Source organism: Erithacus rubecula, assembly GCF_903797595.1.
Source record: "Erithacus rubecula genome assembly, chromosome: 5".
Classification (NCBI taxonomy): Eukaryota; Metazoa; Chordata; class Aves; order Passeriformes; family Muscicapidae; genus Erithacus; species Erithacus rubecula.
In genome coordinates this window covers 35676217-35694243 of record NC_136687.1, presented here as the reverse complement: position 1 = coordinate 35694243, position 18027 = coordinate 35676217, and the positions used below count along the sequence as shown (strand labels likewise).

At 36.5% G+C, this 18027-nt stretch overlaps 1 protein-coding gene across 2 annotated transcripts in view; it reads right to left on the bottom strand.

Moving 5' to 3' along the window:
- Positions 1 to 251: 251 nt before the first annotated feature.
- SH3RF1 (SH3 domain containing ring finger 1) overlaps positions 252 to 18027 on the bottom strand; it is an 82455-nt gene continuing 64679 nt past the window's right edge. For both annotated transcript variants that reach the window (XM_079305935.1, XM_079305934.1), the window contains exons 7-12: positions 17542 to 17696; positions 14605 to 14775; positions 14181 to 14440; positions 10348 to 10703; positions 8448 to 8782; positions 252 to 2967 (exon numbers count right to left, since the gene is read on the bottom strand). In XM_079305935.1, coding sequence (XP_079162061.1) covers positions 2799 to 2967; positions 8448 to 8782; positions 10348 to 10703; positions 14181 to 14440; positions 14605 to 14775; positions 17542 to 17696 — 1446 coding nt within the window. In that variant the 3' untranslated portion in view covers positions 252 to 2798. The remainder of the gene's footprint in view (positions 2968 to 8447; positions 8783 to 10347; positions 10704 to 14180; positions 14441 to 14604; positions 14776 to 17541; positions 17697 to 18027) is intronic.

Here is an 18027-nt window from a genome sequence, read left to right as displayed (position 1 = left end):
CTTCTTCCTCTAGGGAAAGCAGTTTGTAACTATTGTGCACCAGATGTGCTGTTACCTATGAACAGACTGAGATGGAGTTACCTACCCTTTTCTGAAGTTACTCACTGAAATAAAGAGTTGGGAAAAGATCAGCCAGGTCCTCAGTTCTCTCTCAGTTTTTGCATTATAGTCACCATTCCAAGCTTCTTATGTTATGGAATCTTAAGACTTTTTTCTCTGTGAGCAGAAATACGCTCCTAGGAATTCAGAAATTAAGTTCTGGGAATTTTATTGGCAAATTCTTTACAAGTAATTTATGTTTAATGTTTGTGTACACTATTTGCTGTAGCTGTTTGCTAAGAAAATATTTATTAGGATTGGAAGTTTAACATAATAAATCAAACACTTAACATTCACTGGACTTCAAACATAGATATAAAATACCTTACAAAAAAATTTTTTATGGAATTACACAAAGCAAATGCACAGGGTATGTCTGTTTCTACACTGAATTAACTCCAAGCCAAAACCAAAAAATAACCCCCAAAAGATCACAAAAAAAGGCATGATAAACTGCATTTTTGTCATTGTTGCACTGCTATGTAATAAGCCCTTTTTACAAACGTTTACTCAATGTTAAAAAAATCAATTAAAAATGTATTCCATCTAACAGAACTATTGGATTAACAACTGATTTTTAACTGACTTTACATCATGAAATTCTATTAATAGAGGTACCTTAGTCACTTAGTTTAAAATATGGAGTAGAGATAGAAAAAATTTAACCTTTAGTAGTCTTTAATATAAAATGCACTAAATTTTCCAAAATAAGATTACGACACACTAGTGCCAATTTATGCTGACAAAAGCTGGTATCAGCTTCTTTCTAACTAAAATTCATTTCACAAAAGCTTTATATATTACATGAATATTCAAGTAAACTATTTAAAAGATTTAAAAATGCAAAAATTGAATGATACAGTGTTTAAAAGAGATGGTTAATTTGGGAATGCTGTCATGTCCAACTATATATATTTATAGATATACTTTTTTTATTTTTAAGACCATCATGATACTACCTGATATTGCAAGAAATCTCTGTCATTAGCTCAGATATTTTTCAATTTATAACTTCAAGAAAATTATAAGTATTTAACAGACCACTGTTTCTGTGTACTGTGTGACACTGAATCACCTTACTGGCTTCCCTTTGTAAAGTGCTGAGTAACAGCCAAATAACATCAGATTTAAATGGATTTAAGTGGATGATGGTGTTCAGTGTCTTACAAAAAAATCACCATTAAACTGCTATAATCAAACAAGAAAATAAAAAAATAGGTTCAGCTGAGTAGCATGTGTGTTCACCAGTGTCAAATCTCAAAAAAAAAAACCCTGAAACACTAACAACACATTTCTTGCAGGCTGCATTCTTTCTATCCATCAGCTGCAAGGACAACATTAAAAAAATTCATTAATGATTCAAACACTGGACACCTTCTCTGGTTGAAGGCAAGTTGCTCACTAGTTTTGGTCAAGTGGCTTTTGGGAAACTTTCAGAGCAAAATAGCCCAGCAACAGGAAATTGGAATGGAAAATGCCAACCATGCACAGTTACATTACTGCAGGAATTGAATAACACATGCAAGATAAAGAAAAAGTCAGAACATAGCAAAGTAGCAATGGTTAAGAAGTTTGTAAAGTTTTCACAGTGTTTCATACAGCCTTTAACACAAGTGCATCACTTACCACCACTACTGCTCAGACATTTTAAAACATCTCTTGGCCATGCAGATCATTTTGAGAAGAAACAGCAAATTACACGTCTTAGGCATTTTTAGACATTAAGTACAACTTATAATTTTATTTTTATATTCAGTCTTATCAAACAGATGTTTTCAAGTTATATTCATTCTAAGTGTTGGGCTTTAACATTCCTTCCAATTTAGTTGGATGCTGAGTGCTAAATGCCCAAAGAACTGGCCAAATACACAAAGCTAAGCTTTGTTCAAATAGCCAAGTTATTATATGAACAGAAGGTATAGGGAATTTCTTGTTGGCACTCCTAAATTTCTTTTTTCCTAACCTTGAGATGATCCTAACCTTGAGATGGCTTTGTTCAGTTGTTCACATAGATCTTTACCTCCTGAAAACATTACTGTACTTAGATGATTCATGAAGAAGTAAAACAAGACTCAAGTACACCACTGACTTTTTTTCTCTGTCCAAAGAAGAAAATACATTTTTTTCCCCATTTGGCAAATTCTATTTGACGCCACATCACCACCACTCAACATTAACTCATACAACAGAGACTTACTCCACTGTCAGACACAGCAGGGGAAAAATGTCCAGAGGATAAATGGGAGGCTCTTTATCAGATATAACTGCTTGCTCATAAGGAGAGAATCCAGCTTCCCCTTTGTTATTTCATAAATTAATAATTTGTTAAAATCATAATCACAAGAAATTTAGCTATTACACAAAATTCAAGTTTAAAAAAAAAAAACAAGAATAAATTAGTTACAGCCTTGTAAACAATTGCTCATTTATGTAACATACTTGGGGAAAAAATTCCTCTATATAATAAATCAGACAGTACAAGGCACACATCACACTTAAGAATTCAAAGTGATAAAACCAGCAGATGCCTTCATCTCCTTTGTTCGCTGGTGTAATTGTGCTATAGACACTGTAAAAATATGTAGATTTTTGTTTACATTACAGTCATTTGAAAATATTTCATGACTGTGCTTTTTCTGGCAAAATATTTGTGCTATTTTACAGTACAGTATGATTTGAAGCTCTTGGAATGAATCTTCTCAAATGTTCTCTACAAAGCTGCCAGGGAAAAGGCCAGTCTTTCCATTTCGTTGCAGAGTGCCTTTGAACCAGCCATCCTCACGTTTTTTGTGTACAAAAACAATGTCACCTTCCTTAAGTTCAAGCTCTGCTTCACTCTGAGGAGGATAGGATACCACAACTCTGTACCTGTGTAATTAGAAAAAAAACAAACCTTAATTTAGGTTGGTTTTTTTTTTGCCCCCCTCTCCCCCCGCCTTTTTTAATCCAATACTTTAAAAAATATTTCTGTGCCTGTTGAAACTTATGAACACAGGAAACTGTCTACAACAGTTTGCTGAGTATGTAACAACTTAAAAGTATGTCTTGAAGAGATAATAACAATAGCAACATCATAAAATGGCAAATTCATGCATCTCCTATGGGTTTTTTTACCAAGATCCTTGTAAAATACAGACAATGGTTAAATAACAGGAGAAAATTGTAAAGACTTTTTCCAATATTAATTTGCAAGAATTAAAACATTCACAACAGTAGCTAGGCATAATTTTACAAGTATATGCTTATCTTTTTTATTATTCCAGTGATGGCTCTTAAGGAAAGGCACAGAACAAAAGGAAGAAACCAACAAAACCTACTAATTTGATTGCTGTTTCAAATAAGTTTCATTTTACTTAGAAACTCTTCAAGATAGAACATATTCTTTGGACACAGCTGCTCAACTTGTGTACTACTATGTTAAAAACTATATTCAACTCAAGAATTTTGTTAAACACTTGGCACAAAGTGAGTAAAATCACTTTTCAAAAATGAATGCTTTAAAAAGAGGCTACACTTCTGTTTTGAACATGCATAACACCACCCAATCCCTTCTTCCATAGTTTCAGTTCACATCAACATAAAACTATTACTTCATAGAGTAAGAGAACTATTATCCTAATAAACTTTGAGTAATTTATTATTTTAATAGATTAAAATAAATGAACAATCTGATGAAAAGACAAAGTAACAGGACATAGTCTAGTAAAGAATGGAATGCCAATTATACTCAATACACACAATAAAACAAGCTAATTCTGTAATATTGAAGCAGACAAAGATACTGTGTTATAGTAGAATGTTTTGCTTAATTACATATGAAACAAAAATTATGTTTTGCTTAATTACATATGAAACAAAAACTAAATCTGTCCATACAGTTTAAAGTATTCAGATAAGAGTAACTGCAGTTTGTAAATAATTAAAGTCTCTTAGGAAATCTAAGTACAGCAAAACATATTTGGACTTAATTAGTTGTCAAATGTTATTTATTAGTGAATTATAAGCCATGACTTTGTTTCAGCTATGGCAATCCCCAGATTTCAGAGCATGGGAATTATTAGATTCACGCTTCATAAAAGCTACCAAGCTAATTACAAGATTTAGTAGTGTGCAGCTCCAGAATGCCCTGCATCCAACCTAGGCCTGTACTAACTTCTGCTGTGAGCAACTTGGGTTTTAATGCTGACTTAGGAAATAAGAATCAAATATTTTTAAAAGACTGTAAATTAAATTGAGACTGTCAACTGCTTGAGTTAAAACAAGAGCCTTTACTCAGGCAGGGCAAGGACAAGATAGTGAAGGATAAAGAACTACAATAAAGCTATGAAGAACTTCTACTGTTGTTAACAAGCAGGTTGCTCCCAGGCAGAAAATTACCCAGCACACTACACAGTCTGTTAAAAAAAAGTTTCAAGAAAGAATCCTGCCTGCCTCATCTTGCAGTCTGTCAAACACTGCCTCTTGTAAACGTTTAACTTGAAATATGCTTGTTTTCAGTTTCTAAATCTGTCTGTGAGTAACCTCTATGCTCCCCTGAATTGATAGACAAGTCTGTTCCCTGCTGCTGCTTGCTCCCATCTTCTCTTTGTCCTCCCTAGAGCTTTCTATACAGTGCCAAACAACCTCTACAATAATTTGGTACTTCTTGATAAATTTTAGTTTCCCAACTATTTTGATATTCATCTTGGTATTCAGTGTCTAAAACAGAGCACAACACCCCTTGTTTTAAAGTATTATTTTACTATAAATTTCATTTTTTAATGAGAAGAAAGCCATCAGGCTTTGCACCTGTGAATCATGTGTCTTTCTTCAAATTTTCTGCCACATTTTAAAATTCTATTTGCCCAAAAAGGGGTGATCAGACCCAGACCCATCACACATTCACACAGCTGTCTATCCAGATCACCCTGGATTAGCTATGGAACAAAAACTAGTCTTCCATTACTCATTTCATCATCTACAACATATTGCCAAAACTACTAATTTCATGCAGAATATAAAGCTTATGCTTCAGCTCAAAAGTTCATTGCAAGGTCCCTGAAGAAAAAATAATCATATTTACTAAGCATGATCTATGTTTTGGAAAAACATGTTCATTCCCACATGTTTGAATATTCCAAAACACTTCCTTTTTTTTCTCCCTAATCAGTATTTGCAAATGTTTTCAATGACTGAAGGTAAAATGTGTAGATCTTCTATGGTCACTTAATATTTTATGTGCATCTAAGCTGTACAGCTATGAGGTCTTTCCTTTCTTTTTTCTTTGACCATCTTATAACATTTTTCATTAATTTTCCAAATATCACCCTAATTATTTTTAATCAGCTAGTGACAAAAAGTTAGTATTATTAAAAAAAAAGTACTTTAGCTTCCCAGAAGTAGTCAATATATTTACTACTGGTTGCTGATATTCTTAATGTATCTGGCTATATCTCCCAGCCCTTTTGCTTTGTACTTGTGAATTTATTTTTTATTTCGAAGAGGGTGGTGATCTCTTTACTTTTTTCCATTCTACTTTTCATTTTTAATATTAGCATTTCTCACACTTTTCAGTAATATGAAGCAGAGTATATCTTTCACGTGTTTCTTCATTTCTTCATTGCTTCTCTTTCACTGGACACAACATACTGTTTTTATTCCTACCTAGTTTGGTTGATTTTTGAACCATTATTTGTGGTTTTCCTGATCAACAGTGGATAATAATACTTTCTCACATGCAGAAAATTTTAGCTGAGAGAAATACAGAAAGCTGGAATTACTACCCTTACACAAGTTAACTAATAATTATTACTCAGCTTCCTGATTTAGTGTTTTCTTCTTGCCCTTAGAAGTTTTACTTTCCAGCTCAAGTATGCCCTGCTGTTGTGCAGATCTTGTGTCTTCTGAGTGGGTGCCTTGACTCCTACAGATCTCCAACGCCCATCGAGGGCAGAGTGATTCTCAGCATTTAATTACCAGCAGTCAGTGGTGCCAGATGTGGTAAGGCTTGCTGCCCTATAAAGCCACTGGCCCGCTCACTGAGAGCAGATGTTACACCAGTCATTTTGTGGGAGCTGAAATTACTTAGGGTCGCTTTAATCACAGAACAAAATTACTGCTTTTCTTTCACTGTAACTGGATAAAAGACTCATTTTATAATTTAGGATATGCAGTGATGTGTATTTAGGTTCAACTTCAAGTCTCAAACATCATTGTGGAGTGCTGGGTAGTTTATTATTACAATGCTGTATATTTACTGTAAAATTTTAAGCTATTTAAGCAACATTTCCTCCTAAAAGAGAAAGTTCATGAAAAGAGCTTGAAATTTTCTTTTAACTATTATGGAAAAAGTAAACTCTTCAGATAACTAAATTCTGGTATATTCATAGCATGGCATGTCTCACTGTGGGAATTGCAGGGACTTGGGTCTACCTTTGTAAGGAAAACATAATGATCCTTGGCCTTGTCAGCACTGTATCAATACAAGAAATCACCCTAAGACAACCTGGGTAATGGCTACAGAATCAGAAGAAATGAGTGAGCTCCATTGCAGAGTTTCAGGTAACTGGAACTCTCCAAACTGGAACTCTCCAGTTACACTGTAATCTGTGACTGGAATTGTGAGATGTAAGAGCAGAATAATCCTAGCAGGAGATTTCTCTGTTCTTCAGCTTTTTGTTGAGCTTATCCTCATGAATATTTGCCTCCTCAACTCAAATTTTCACTGAAAATGCCATATGATTCTTACCTGCCATATCTTCCAGACTGCTGAAGAGTAATCAATGCTTATAAATTACTTTGAAGATATTGAGTACAATGTAAATTTTAACCATTATTAACCATCATGGTTTAAGAAATTGAGCCAAAGGAAATGTGCAAGGGCACATCAGCAGGGAAAAAAAAATTAACCCTGTCCTGAAAAGAACAAAGGGATGAAATTCCAGATGAAATTCTGTTTACATATGCAGACGAAAATGTAACAATTCTACATGACTACCGCTGAGAATTATCTTGTAGCAATGCTTCTTCAGTAGCAATTATCACTTAAATAATAGTAAGGATAGAGAGAATGTTTGAGTATATGCTATTACTAGATCAATAAAAATATACAGCATCATTTTCTGTAAGTAGTTCTGAGAAAAAAAAATTCCATCATGGAAGTGAAAAAACTACTTTTTGTGATAGAAAGAGCTTTACGCTAATACGCACTGGTTATACCAAAATTAATTTAATATTATTTTCACATTTAAAGCATGAAAACATATTAATGTGCCAAACAGACTTATGATAATGTGAAAATGAAAGATGTTATTCTTATAGAAGAGCCTTTCAGGTTTTATTTTCCATGTATAAGTGTAAATCTACTTCACAAAGTCAGTATGAAATAGAAATCTCCTGCAAGTAAATTGTGTAGGAACAGAAATAAGCTTTTAAAAAATATTAGAGGTATGACAGAAGTGAACTTAAAGACAAGTAAAAGTTATATACTGTCTGAACTTTAAAACATGGGTATAGCTTAAGACTTCTGGAGGTACAACAGGATGCCCACACACCGTGAGTTAATAGTATCAGAACGAAGTCTACAATAGTCAACTTCAATCAGTTCAGTCCTAGAGCTGTTAATATTGTAACTCTATTATTTTTTCTCTCTGTATACCACACAATCTTGTAGCTGCTGCAAAATAAACCTTATGACACTTCATACTGCTTGTCTGCTGCCCTGAAAACTAAAAGATCCTGTAGTTAGAAAACTGCCACTTCTTTCACATTCTACAGAGGACTTGAAACTTGAAAAATTATAGGTGGACACACAAGAAACAGAACATTTAAGTAGTTGCCTGTCAGTCTCAGAGTCCAGACAACTGTATGTTTTTAAGAGTTACTTGTCAGAGCACAGAGGCCACCCTAGAGCCAGGGTGGATGCACAGCCACGGTAGTAAAAAGTATCTTTGCAAAATCTCAAGACATCAAATATTAAGAAGCCTACACATAGATAGATAAAGGTCTCATTCACCATATATTTAGGTTGGCAGTTATACACTGCTAATAATCAGGACTAACCTGATACTCGTAAGTGCAAGAATATAATGTGCTTCTGTTTTGAAAAATAGGAGGCCTCTTGTCTACCTCAGTTCTCATACCAAACCTGTGATCATATTTTGAGTGTCTATTCATTCAAAAAACTTTAAAGTAACACGAAAAGCAAACAAATATAAACACAAGAATTGGTTGATAAGTAAACAAAGAACTGTTAAAAGTAAGTTTCATCTTGCAATAAAATCCCAGCATTTTGAAGCAGTTCTAACACACAAGTGTCAGAGAAGGGTCTTTTGCTAGGTTTGCCCAAGCGCGGCCGCGCAGTAATTTACCTTTCACAGACGAGCGGCCTGGAGTCATTGAGGAGCGACCCCAGGGAGGAGCAGGGCTGCCGCGGCGGCGGGGCGATGGGGGCGGCGGGCTCCAGGGGAGCGGCTTTGCGGTGCGGGGCCTCCGGGGGCAGCGCCGCGGCCTCGCCGTCGGCGGCACAGGAGCCGGGCTTGCCGTGCGCGCCGGCCGGCGGCAGCTCCGGCCCCACCGCCCCTTGCAGGGCCAGCTCTGCCGCTGCCTGCTCTGCCTCCAGGGTGGGCGACGCCGGCGGCGACAAGCGAGGCTTGCGTTTGGTGGATGCTCCAGAAAGCAGTTTCAGCAAACCTTTCTTTTCTTTCTGTAAGCCAAAAGCAGTGCCCCAGTTTAGAACAAAACTCTCACACATAAAGAGTTGAACACTTCCTTCTGATAGATGACATCATGTTCAGAGAGGACTCAGTAAATTATGAGAGATGATGATGAAAAGTATAAAAGAAAAATAAAATTACTGACATTCTAAAGAGAAAAACATCAAGTAATTTAAATCATAAACTAGCTAAGTCATTTCACTTTGCTAGGTTAAAGTTTAACTTAAAATGAAATGGCTCTGTCCCAAAAGGTCGTCAAGAAAAAGGTATGAGGAGTTAAGATTCCCACAACAGAAATCTATGAAGTAAGATATTTCATTAACATGGACGTTTCTAGGAACACAAAGAGTCACTTCAAACCAAGCAGGGAAGCTGCTGTTTAGGTAAGTTTATTTTATTTATCCTCTAGTAATGGAAGACCTTCATGATTTAGCAAAAATTAGCCCCAAGGGGAATGCATTATGTTTTGCTGCTCTGCCAAAGGGAAGGATTGTAAACATTCTTTTTGCTTGTCCAGACAGGAATCCCTGAAGACTATTACTTACCCTGAAGAGAATTATTTAAGTAGCTTTTGTGTTTCTTGTCTTTTTTTTAAGGGGTGTGGCAGTGATCTTCTTACCAACCCTTTGACTGAGTGAATTTAGTGCTTATGAGAGGTGCCAGATTGTAAGCCCTGGAGACAAAAATAATATTTAACCATATACGGAGAAAAGCATGAGCAATGAGAAATTTTTTTGATAGCCTGGGATGTAGTGGCTTTAGAGAATAAAAATCCTCAGTCCTTTTTCCAAGTTTCCAATAAGTTGGAGCCATTTCAGCAAAAATCTGCTGTCTAGCAAATGTCAAAGAAAAAGAGAAACTCTTAAGAAATTAAAACAATCCACATGTAAGTTTTGTCTACAGACACTCAGTCTGATTTCAATGACTATGGCTGAAGTAATTTTAAAATAAAGTTCTAGGCACATCCATTCAACAGTAATCAACAAAAATAGCTAAATATTGGTTGACAGTGTACTGTTTAAGATTAAAATCTTCATAAACTTCACTAAAGAAGTACATGTGGCTGAAGAGTAGTAAGGTTAAGTCTAAAACACTTGAGACGAAAAGATAGTTGTCACAAGGAGAAAAAAGTTTTCTAACTACATCACAACCGTAAAACAAAATGCATTACAAAGCTGGAAGAATTTTTCTCATAATATAACAATCACGTGGCTTGGAGAATGAGTTTACACATGTAGGAAATACTTCAAATAGAAGGAAGGAGAGCAGAATCACTACAGACTCCACTGTCCTACATTTAAAAAAAGATTATTATGTGCATTCTTTCTTTGTCCAATAAACATTATTGGTAATGTGTTTTTCGTAGTATCTCAGTGTGCCTCAATATAAGAAAAGTAACCTAAAAGAATTGTGATTTTCATTTTATTTTGTTAGTCTGAAGTCTTCGCATTCCTGCAAGTTCACGTGGATTTTTTAGGTTGTGTTGCTGAATCTCTTAGAAGACTGTGTGATGAAAATAGGAGAATTCAAAGGAATTATTTCATTCTCTACCCACCTTGCCATCCTTATCTGTTTTACTGACAGCAGCATTTCCACCAGCTGTTAAAGCACTCTCTGGAGATGCAGGAGCTCCAGGGTGTGTGTTTGCTGTTTTCCCACTGACATCTCCCTCCAGAGATGAAGCAGCGATGTTAGAATTCAAAGAAGCTGCTGTACATGCCAGAGGGATGGTTGAGCGGTTCACATTCACAGCCGTGACATAAGCAGCAGTATTTGGAAGCTGGGGCTGGAGCTGCTGGGAGGCAACAGAGTGGTGGGGAATGATCACAGCTGCAGGAATAAGGCATGTTGGACTTTGTGCTTGTATGGGTGTGACTGCTGCTGTAGGTCTTTCTTGACTATGTGAGGCAACTAGAATAAAAGAATGAAATGTGAGAATTCACCTTTTCACAAGATACACAAAGTGAGGTACAGTTACTGTGTTACAGTTAATCAATCACAAAAAGTTTTCTTCTTACCTTTTAAACTTCCATTTATACTACTGTAATGACATGATACACACCACCAGATCTATTTCACCTGAATAAAGTAGTTGAATATGCTACCCTACATGCACCAGTATGCAACAGAAGAATAACAGCGCTGGAAGTTCTCTGTTGTGGAGAAATCCAAGCTGCTAAGTCAAATGCTTCATATACAGACAGATGTGAAGTGAAAATTACACTTTAGTACCTAAACACTGCCTGGAACTTGTTTGCTCCTTTTAATATGACATTTAGTTGTCAGGGCATACAAAGGAAAGTAGGAAGAAACACACCTATAGAAGCTGCTAAAATATAATTAGATTGTTGTTGCAGATTGTTTCCCTAAACTATTCACAAAATCCACAACAGATTTCATGGGTCTTTCAAACAATAAGCACAGTGGCAATTACTGCTATGAGTGCTTTCTCTGAAAACATAAGCTGTTGTCTCTTGGGGCATTTAAATATAGAAAGTGGATTTACTCATATCCCTGCAAAATAAAAGGAACATCTACACTGGAAGCTGGAGAATAGCACAGGGCTGAGTATACTAACCTGAGCTGCAGGACAACACTGCAAAGCACTGACAGAGCCTTACATTAACTAATTTGTCCTTTCCAAGAAGTAACACTGCTGCTAAAGTCATAGGGTCAATCATATATGCATGCTGTTAGACCATTTCAACAGCTGGGGCATCTCTGCACCACTGGGTGGTATGAAATGCAGACAACAGAACATGAGGTAAAATGTACCCCAGTGCTGTACAACCTCTCTCCTTCAAATACTTTGAAACTTTCTAAGAAAGGGTCATCCCTCTAGCTTGCTGCAGGTACATCTCAATTGTATAGATTTTTGATTTTTCAGATACTAATAGAGTTTAGGACTTGTTATAAGTGAAATCCTGTAACCCAACCTCCAGCACTTGCTCTCTTTACTCTGCTTTCTATAAATTCCTCTAGTAATTTGGTTAGATTGCAGCAACAGTGTATTAGAGAAGACTGGCCAAGGTGCAAATTTTATATAACAATCCTACAGTATTATACTCAATTACAATCTGTGCAATAAGAAACATAAATTCTTTGTTATTTACTTAAAAAAAAAAAAGGCACATCCCTTATATTCTACGTCTAATTTTTTGATAACTTCTTCTACTGTAGCGAACCCTTCCCAACTCCTGAGTAGCATGAACATTTCAAAAGATAAGGAGATTGCAGCAAGATTTATTTTTTTCAAGAAACAATTATTAATGCTGGCTTTTGTTCATGAGACAACATCAATTTTCCTAGAAGTAGCTGATATTCTTCAAGATTTGTCTACACTTACATGCAATTTATGTATGACAAGCATGGAAGAGTTTTCTGGTTTTGTTTTCTTATTGCTGATGGAATTTATAGGAAAAATGCTTCAAGTCACCATATTTTCATACAGATTATCCTTTAATGAAATAGGCATAATATGTACTTTTTATAGGTCCTTCAAATCAAAGGATGCATACTCCCTCAGCAAAGGTGATGTCAAGAAATATCTCACTAAGATTTGAAGAATGGTCCTTGATGCCCTGAGCTAAACTGAAGCTGGAGCCCTGCATTAACCTGTGAAGCCTTACCCAAAGATTAACACTCAGCAAATGTGCTAAGGAAAGCTCAAGAGGATCGTATTTCAGATGTTTACTACAAAGTTCTCTGTAACATTTGAACAAAAAGCAGCCCCTACTGCTTCAGTGCTCAGGTCCTTATAAGGGACAGATCTGTATTTGTGTGACCAGCAGCATACCTTTGCACAATTCAATATTAAGTTCTCTGTGATGAGAGTCCAGTCCCTTTGAATTTTTCATTTTGGACCTGAAAAGTTGGTGGGAAGTATGCTGTCACATTTGCCAGCTGAATGAAATTGTAAAAGCTTATTCATCTTGACAGTGGTGCAGAGATGCAGGAACAGAAAGGCCTCTGGAGCCCAGAGGAGCTTTCTCCTTTGTGTTGTCACTTGTTAAGCTCCCAGGCAGTTCAAAAGAAGGATTTAGAGTAGGGACCACCTGTGCCTAAGAGGCAGGAGAGTACAGATGCTTCACTTAGTTTCTCTTACCAGTTGCCAGCAGCTTCTGGTTATTTTTATTTAAAGGCAAAGAATAAAACTGTTACAGAAGACTAACACACCTGCTCCAGCTTCAGATCAGACTGGAGGAAGATGGGGCCAATTAAGGAAATAAAATAACTAAAGACATACACACACATCCTACCTCCAAAAGGAAACCTGGTGCTGACATATGAATATGCACAAGGTGTTTTAGGAGATGCATGACTCTGAGAAGTGGGCTAATCCATGAATTTTGAGACCATTAGAAATAACCCTTCTTATGAGTATAACAGAACATACCATTACCATGTTTTGCTTTCTCTTTTGCTCAGCCAATAAGAATCCTGTGATTAAAAAAAAAACCCTTTTGTCATGACACTCAGTCAGGAGATCATAGACCCTAAATTCAAGGCTGAAAGGGGGAACATTGTGATAGTCTGAAATGGGAGTTTTCCTTTTTTCTTTTTCTTTTGAGGCCCTTGAAGCAACTGGAACAGATTCGGCTCCAGTTGTGTGGTATTTTCTTAGCCTGGCAAATCCACAGAGGAGTGCATGGATTTGGTAAACAAAAGCACCTGAAAACACCACTATCAATCTTTTTGGATCTGCATTTAAATAACAAGAAGGCATGTTTTACTATGATGTGGCCTGCCCCAGACAGTAAATGGAGAGTTACACCTTCCAAAAACACAGAATTTTATTACACAGATCATACAGATCTTGAAGCCAGCACAGCCTTAGTGTTTCAGAGTCAAAGCTGAAAGAAGTTGCAGTCAAGGTTAGAGAACAAACTGGAATGCCTAAGGACCAACCCTGAGCCAGAGACCTGAAAAGGAACACTAAAGGTATTCAAAGATGTTAGAAGACAATTTAAAAGTGAAGGCTAAATTAGAACAATCTGTAGCTCTTATGTAGTTAACACACAAAAAAATAAGCTATGACTCAGATGTTCTTATCACTTTTATTACTGTATGAATTGCATATGAGTGGAGAAGCTCAAAGACTGTCCCCAGCCCAGATACTGCTGGAACAACAGAAAAAAAAAAAAAAAGAAAAATTCCACCTGAAGTACTTGCATATGATTTCCCAATAGTGGGAGTATGTACGTACACACAGTTGCTTAGAGGAGAATAATAAAAGATCTAACAACTCAAGACTGTCATTTCAGAAAACACTGACATCAAGAAAAGCTTTAAAAAACCCCAGCATATACTTACATAGTTCCTCACTCCAGTCATTTGTCAGGATAGACTCTACAACAATACATTACAAATTTTGGAATACTTTTTTACCTGTTCTAACTGCATTTCGAGCCTGGTTGACTGTCATTTGTCCTGTCACGTGCATAAGGACCTTGGTTTGTGGACTGGTTTGGACATGTGCTGCAGAAACCACTGCTGTGGGTACTGAGCTGGAGTTCACTGCCACACCATTCCCCTGGAGCTTCTGGGATGTTCCACTAGCAGTGGAAGGGCTGACCATAGTCACCACTCGTCCTGTTTGGCCAGCAGTAGACATGGGAACTTTTGTTTGTGATGCACTTGTCACCGTCCTGCCAAAGTTTAAAGCAAACAATAAAACACAACTGAAAAAAAACCAGCTAGTTACTAAAACCCACAGGTATTCTATTATGCCATTTTAGCATTTAATACAAGAACAGAATAATTTTGGATTTGAAACTAGCTTAACTATTTAGACACTTGTATAATATTGTACCTTGTAACTGGAGCCACATAATTCCCAGGAAAAACACCAATCTTGCTTGTATGCATGGAAGTTCCCTTGAACCAGCCATCTTGGCAGCGTTCAAACACTAGGAACATTTCTCCTTTCCGCAGTTCCAGTTCATCTTCTTTTCTAGGAGTGTAGGGGTAGATGGCAACATACCTAAAAGACAGGAAAAGGGCAACAAATGATAAAACTAAAACACTTCAAAACATCACTTGTCTTTCTGGCACAGAGAGTTGGGTCAGAGATGACAAGGCATGGCAGAATTATCACATCAGATCATATCAGATTATTGCTGTGATAATCCACCATACTGTTACAATATTAAAACAGAAGTCACAGGTAATATTAAGGGGAAACAATGACAGTTAAGAAAATCCTCTGAAGTGCACTTTAATGTGATGCCTAAAGAGGCTACCTGGAAGAGAGGCTAGACAGTGTTAAAGGAATAAAGTAGGTATTTATTAAAAGGCCTTCAAAGGATACACCTTGGGCAGTACAAGAGCCTGGCCGTGGCTCTACCCAAGATGGATGCAAAAGGGACGACCAGTCACAAGTTTTCACACTTTTATAAGTTTTAATCCATTTACATATGGGGGTTAATTGTCCAATTACAGCTTCAGGTTATGAAGTCCCATCCTCCCAGATTGCTCTCCTCAATTCACTGCTGTTTAACTTTTTGGGCCTGAAGCTGCAATGCTGTCCTTGGTTCTCAGGCTGGAAAAGGATTGTTCTGTCTAATTAAACTGTGAAGAGAACTTGCTAAAACTTTATATGAAGTTCAGAGTCACAGCAGAATCTGAAAAATACAAAAGCTAAAACTTAAGGCATCAAATGGAATGCAAAAGACTTGTAATAGGACTGTCCATTTTCTTAATGAAGTTAGAAATCTTAATTAAGTAGGTGTTTATCAACTACATATCACAGCATATCCCACTTTTCTTTCTCTACACCAGCTTCTCTTATCTCTCATACTTTGTGACACTTCAATTTCTCTTTTATTTGGAGAGTTGGGGAGAATAGAGAAGTTCTGTGAGCTAGGAGTGAAAGATCAATGTCAGAACTACATTTAAAACTGCAAAACTGCAAACTCCTGTGCAAATTTCAGTGCAAAAGAAATTGAAGTCCATGGGTAAAGTGGTTAGCTGCTAACTCACTTGTAAAGTTTATTTCCTTTTATGTTTTCTAAGCAACACTAAAGCACAATACAGTGCATTTGAAATCATATTGAGAATTTAGAAGCATTTGCATTTTTTCTTTTCAAAAAATTCTTAGGAAAAAAAAGTTTAAAACAAGTTTAAGCTACTGTATTTGCATCTTGGAATGTTCCTAGGGAAATTTTCAAATAGGATTGCACAGTTCTCTATTATTAGAAAGTGATACTGTTTTAACCACCACAGTGTCCTATTTTTTGGCACATTTGAACCATATATACAATTATTGACCCAGGCCTATTGAAAATAGCATTCCAATAAATTTACTTTTCACAAGAGGCAACCAATTAAGTAGATGTGTAGACCATCCCCATTTTATGAAAAAGGATCTACAGTTGCTTGCAGTGCTAGTCTTTCCCACTCCCCTTGTAACACCAAGTGCAAAAAAGTAGCTTTAGAAAACATTCTTTCATCAAAATTGTCTCTTGTGCATAGTAACAATAGCATTAACTGCATGCTTCTCCTTTTTGCGTTACATTTTTATTCCTTGCTGTCCACCCAAGAAACTTTGCAATATCTACAAAAATGCTTTAAGGCAATATAGGTATCCAAAACAAGCAAAAAATACACTTTAAAGGGAACACATGGCACACTTGCAACAGAAGGCTTCACTTGTACATGATTTAACAGAGATCTACAAAGGCACACACTGAAGCTCTATGGAAAAGCAATTGATCTGCTTTAATTGATGTTCATTAACTTCCCTTTTAGTTAATTTACTCCAAATTTCATGAGTATCCTCATATAGAGCAACCCTTTGAAGACAGAGGATGGGAGTAAATGAGATGGGAATTTGATTAACTGCACTAGGAGCAATAATCCATAAGAGCCAGTGTTAAAATGCCTGACACCAAGAAAGAGTCCAAATCCAGATGCACAAGCTATACAAGAAGAGTGCTTTTTTGGAGCGGGAGGAAACCTGGTTGGAAGATAACAAGAAGAGAACAGAACAAAAACAGTCCTTATTCAAACATGTCCCATTAGATGGTTCAGCATCTCCTGAATTTTACATTTTCTTTTATCATTCTTATTCCCCAAGCTGCACACAAAGAAGTTTTCAAGAAGAAAGATGTTGTTAGCAACACATGTTAATATACCAAATATTTTCACCCGAAAGGATGACGCACGTTTGCTTGTATTACAAGTGTGAAGACATAATGCTAACTAGCAGCTTTCTGCCTTCATTCCAAATTGCCACCCACTAATTAAGTGCACTGTAGAATCTTCAGTCAAATTTCAATTGCAACTGACACAAGTAGTCTGACAGTAACACATTTAACAGCCTAAATTAAATACAGCACTTTCTGTGTTTTGGCATAAGTTATTCCGTATGAGAATAGCCTTTTCATACCATACATAATGGAAAACATTGAATAAATTCACTCCAGTGAAATGACACTTCTGAGTTATCCAGTATTCAGTGCTAACGCAAGGATTCATTCATCTTCTGCATGACAAATACTTTGTATTTTTGAAGTGAGTTCCTTCTATACACAGCAACAACTGATTATATTTATCTGAGACATTAACAATGCTCAGTTATGGAGCCTGTTTGGGGGTATCACCTTTCTGGATGTTTTTGCCCTAAGTTGCATGCTTGGCCTTTTGGCAATTCCAGCAGAACAGAGCCAGCTGCTGTGCTAAACATACAGGTGAAGTTAGTGATCTCGCTCTGTTTTTCTGACTGGAAAAAAGTTTCAATTTTACTTACACACTGGGACGAGCTTGTGGTCTTAAATGTGCCACTTGGTCAGTTGATCCTGATGCAGACCTTTGTATGACACTTGTAGACTGAGGTCCAGAAGTGGCCGATGCAATGATTGCAGCAGACAAGAGAGGCGGTGGCGGGAGTGGGGGATTCATATTCTGATTTTATAAGAACAAAAAAAAAAAACCAGCAACAGATGATCAGTATTGTTTGATGAGTTCAATCAGCTGGGAAAAAAATAAAGTCATGATATTCTAAGGAGGTGGAAAAAAGCAACTGAGTCCTTTATTGCTTTACCTACTGTTAAAATATATCTGGAGAGTTAGCTTTGCCTCTATTTCTCTTTCTTTCAGATTAAAATCTTGAAGTCTTGGCAGCTAATTAAGCAAATGACAAGCAATTTCTCAGCACAGGAAAAATGGAAAACACTGTTTCTAGTTATAACATGTTTAGGACAGGGTTGGACAAAAATTCAGAAGCCTTCCAGGA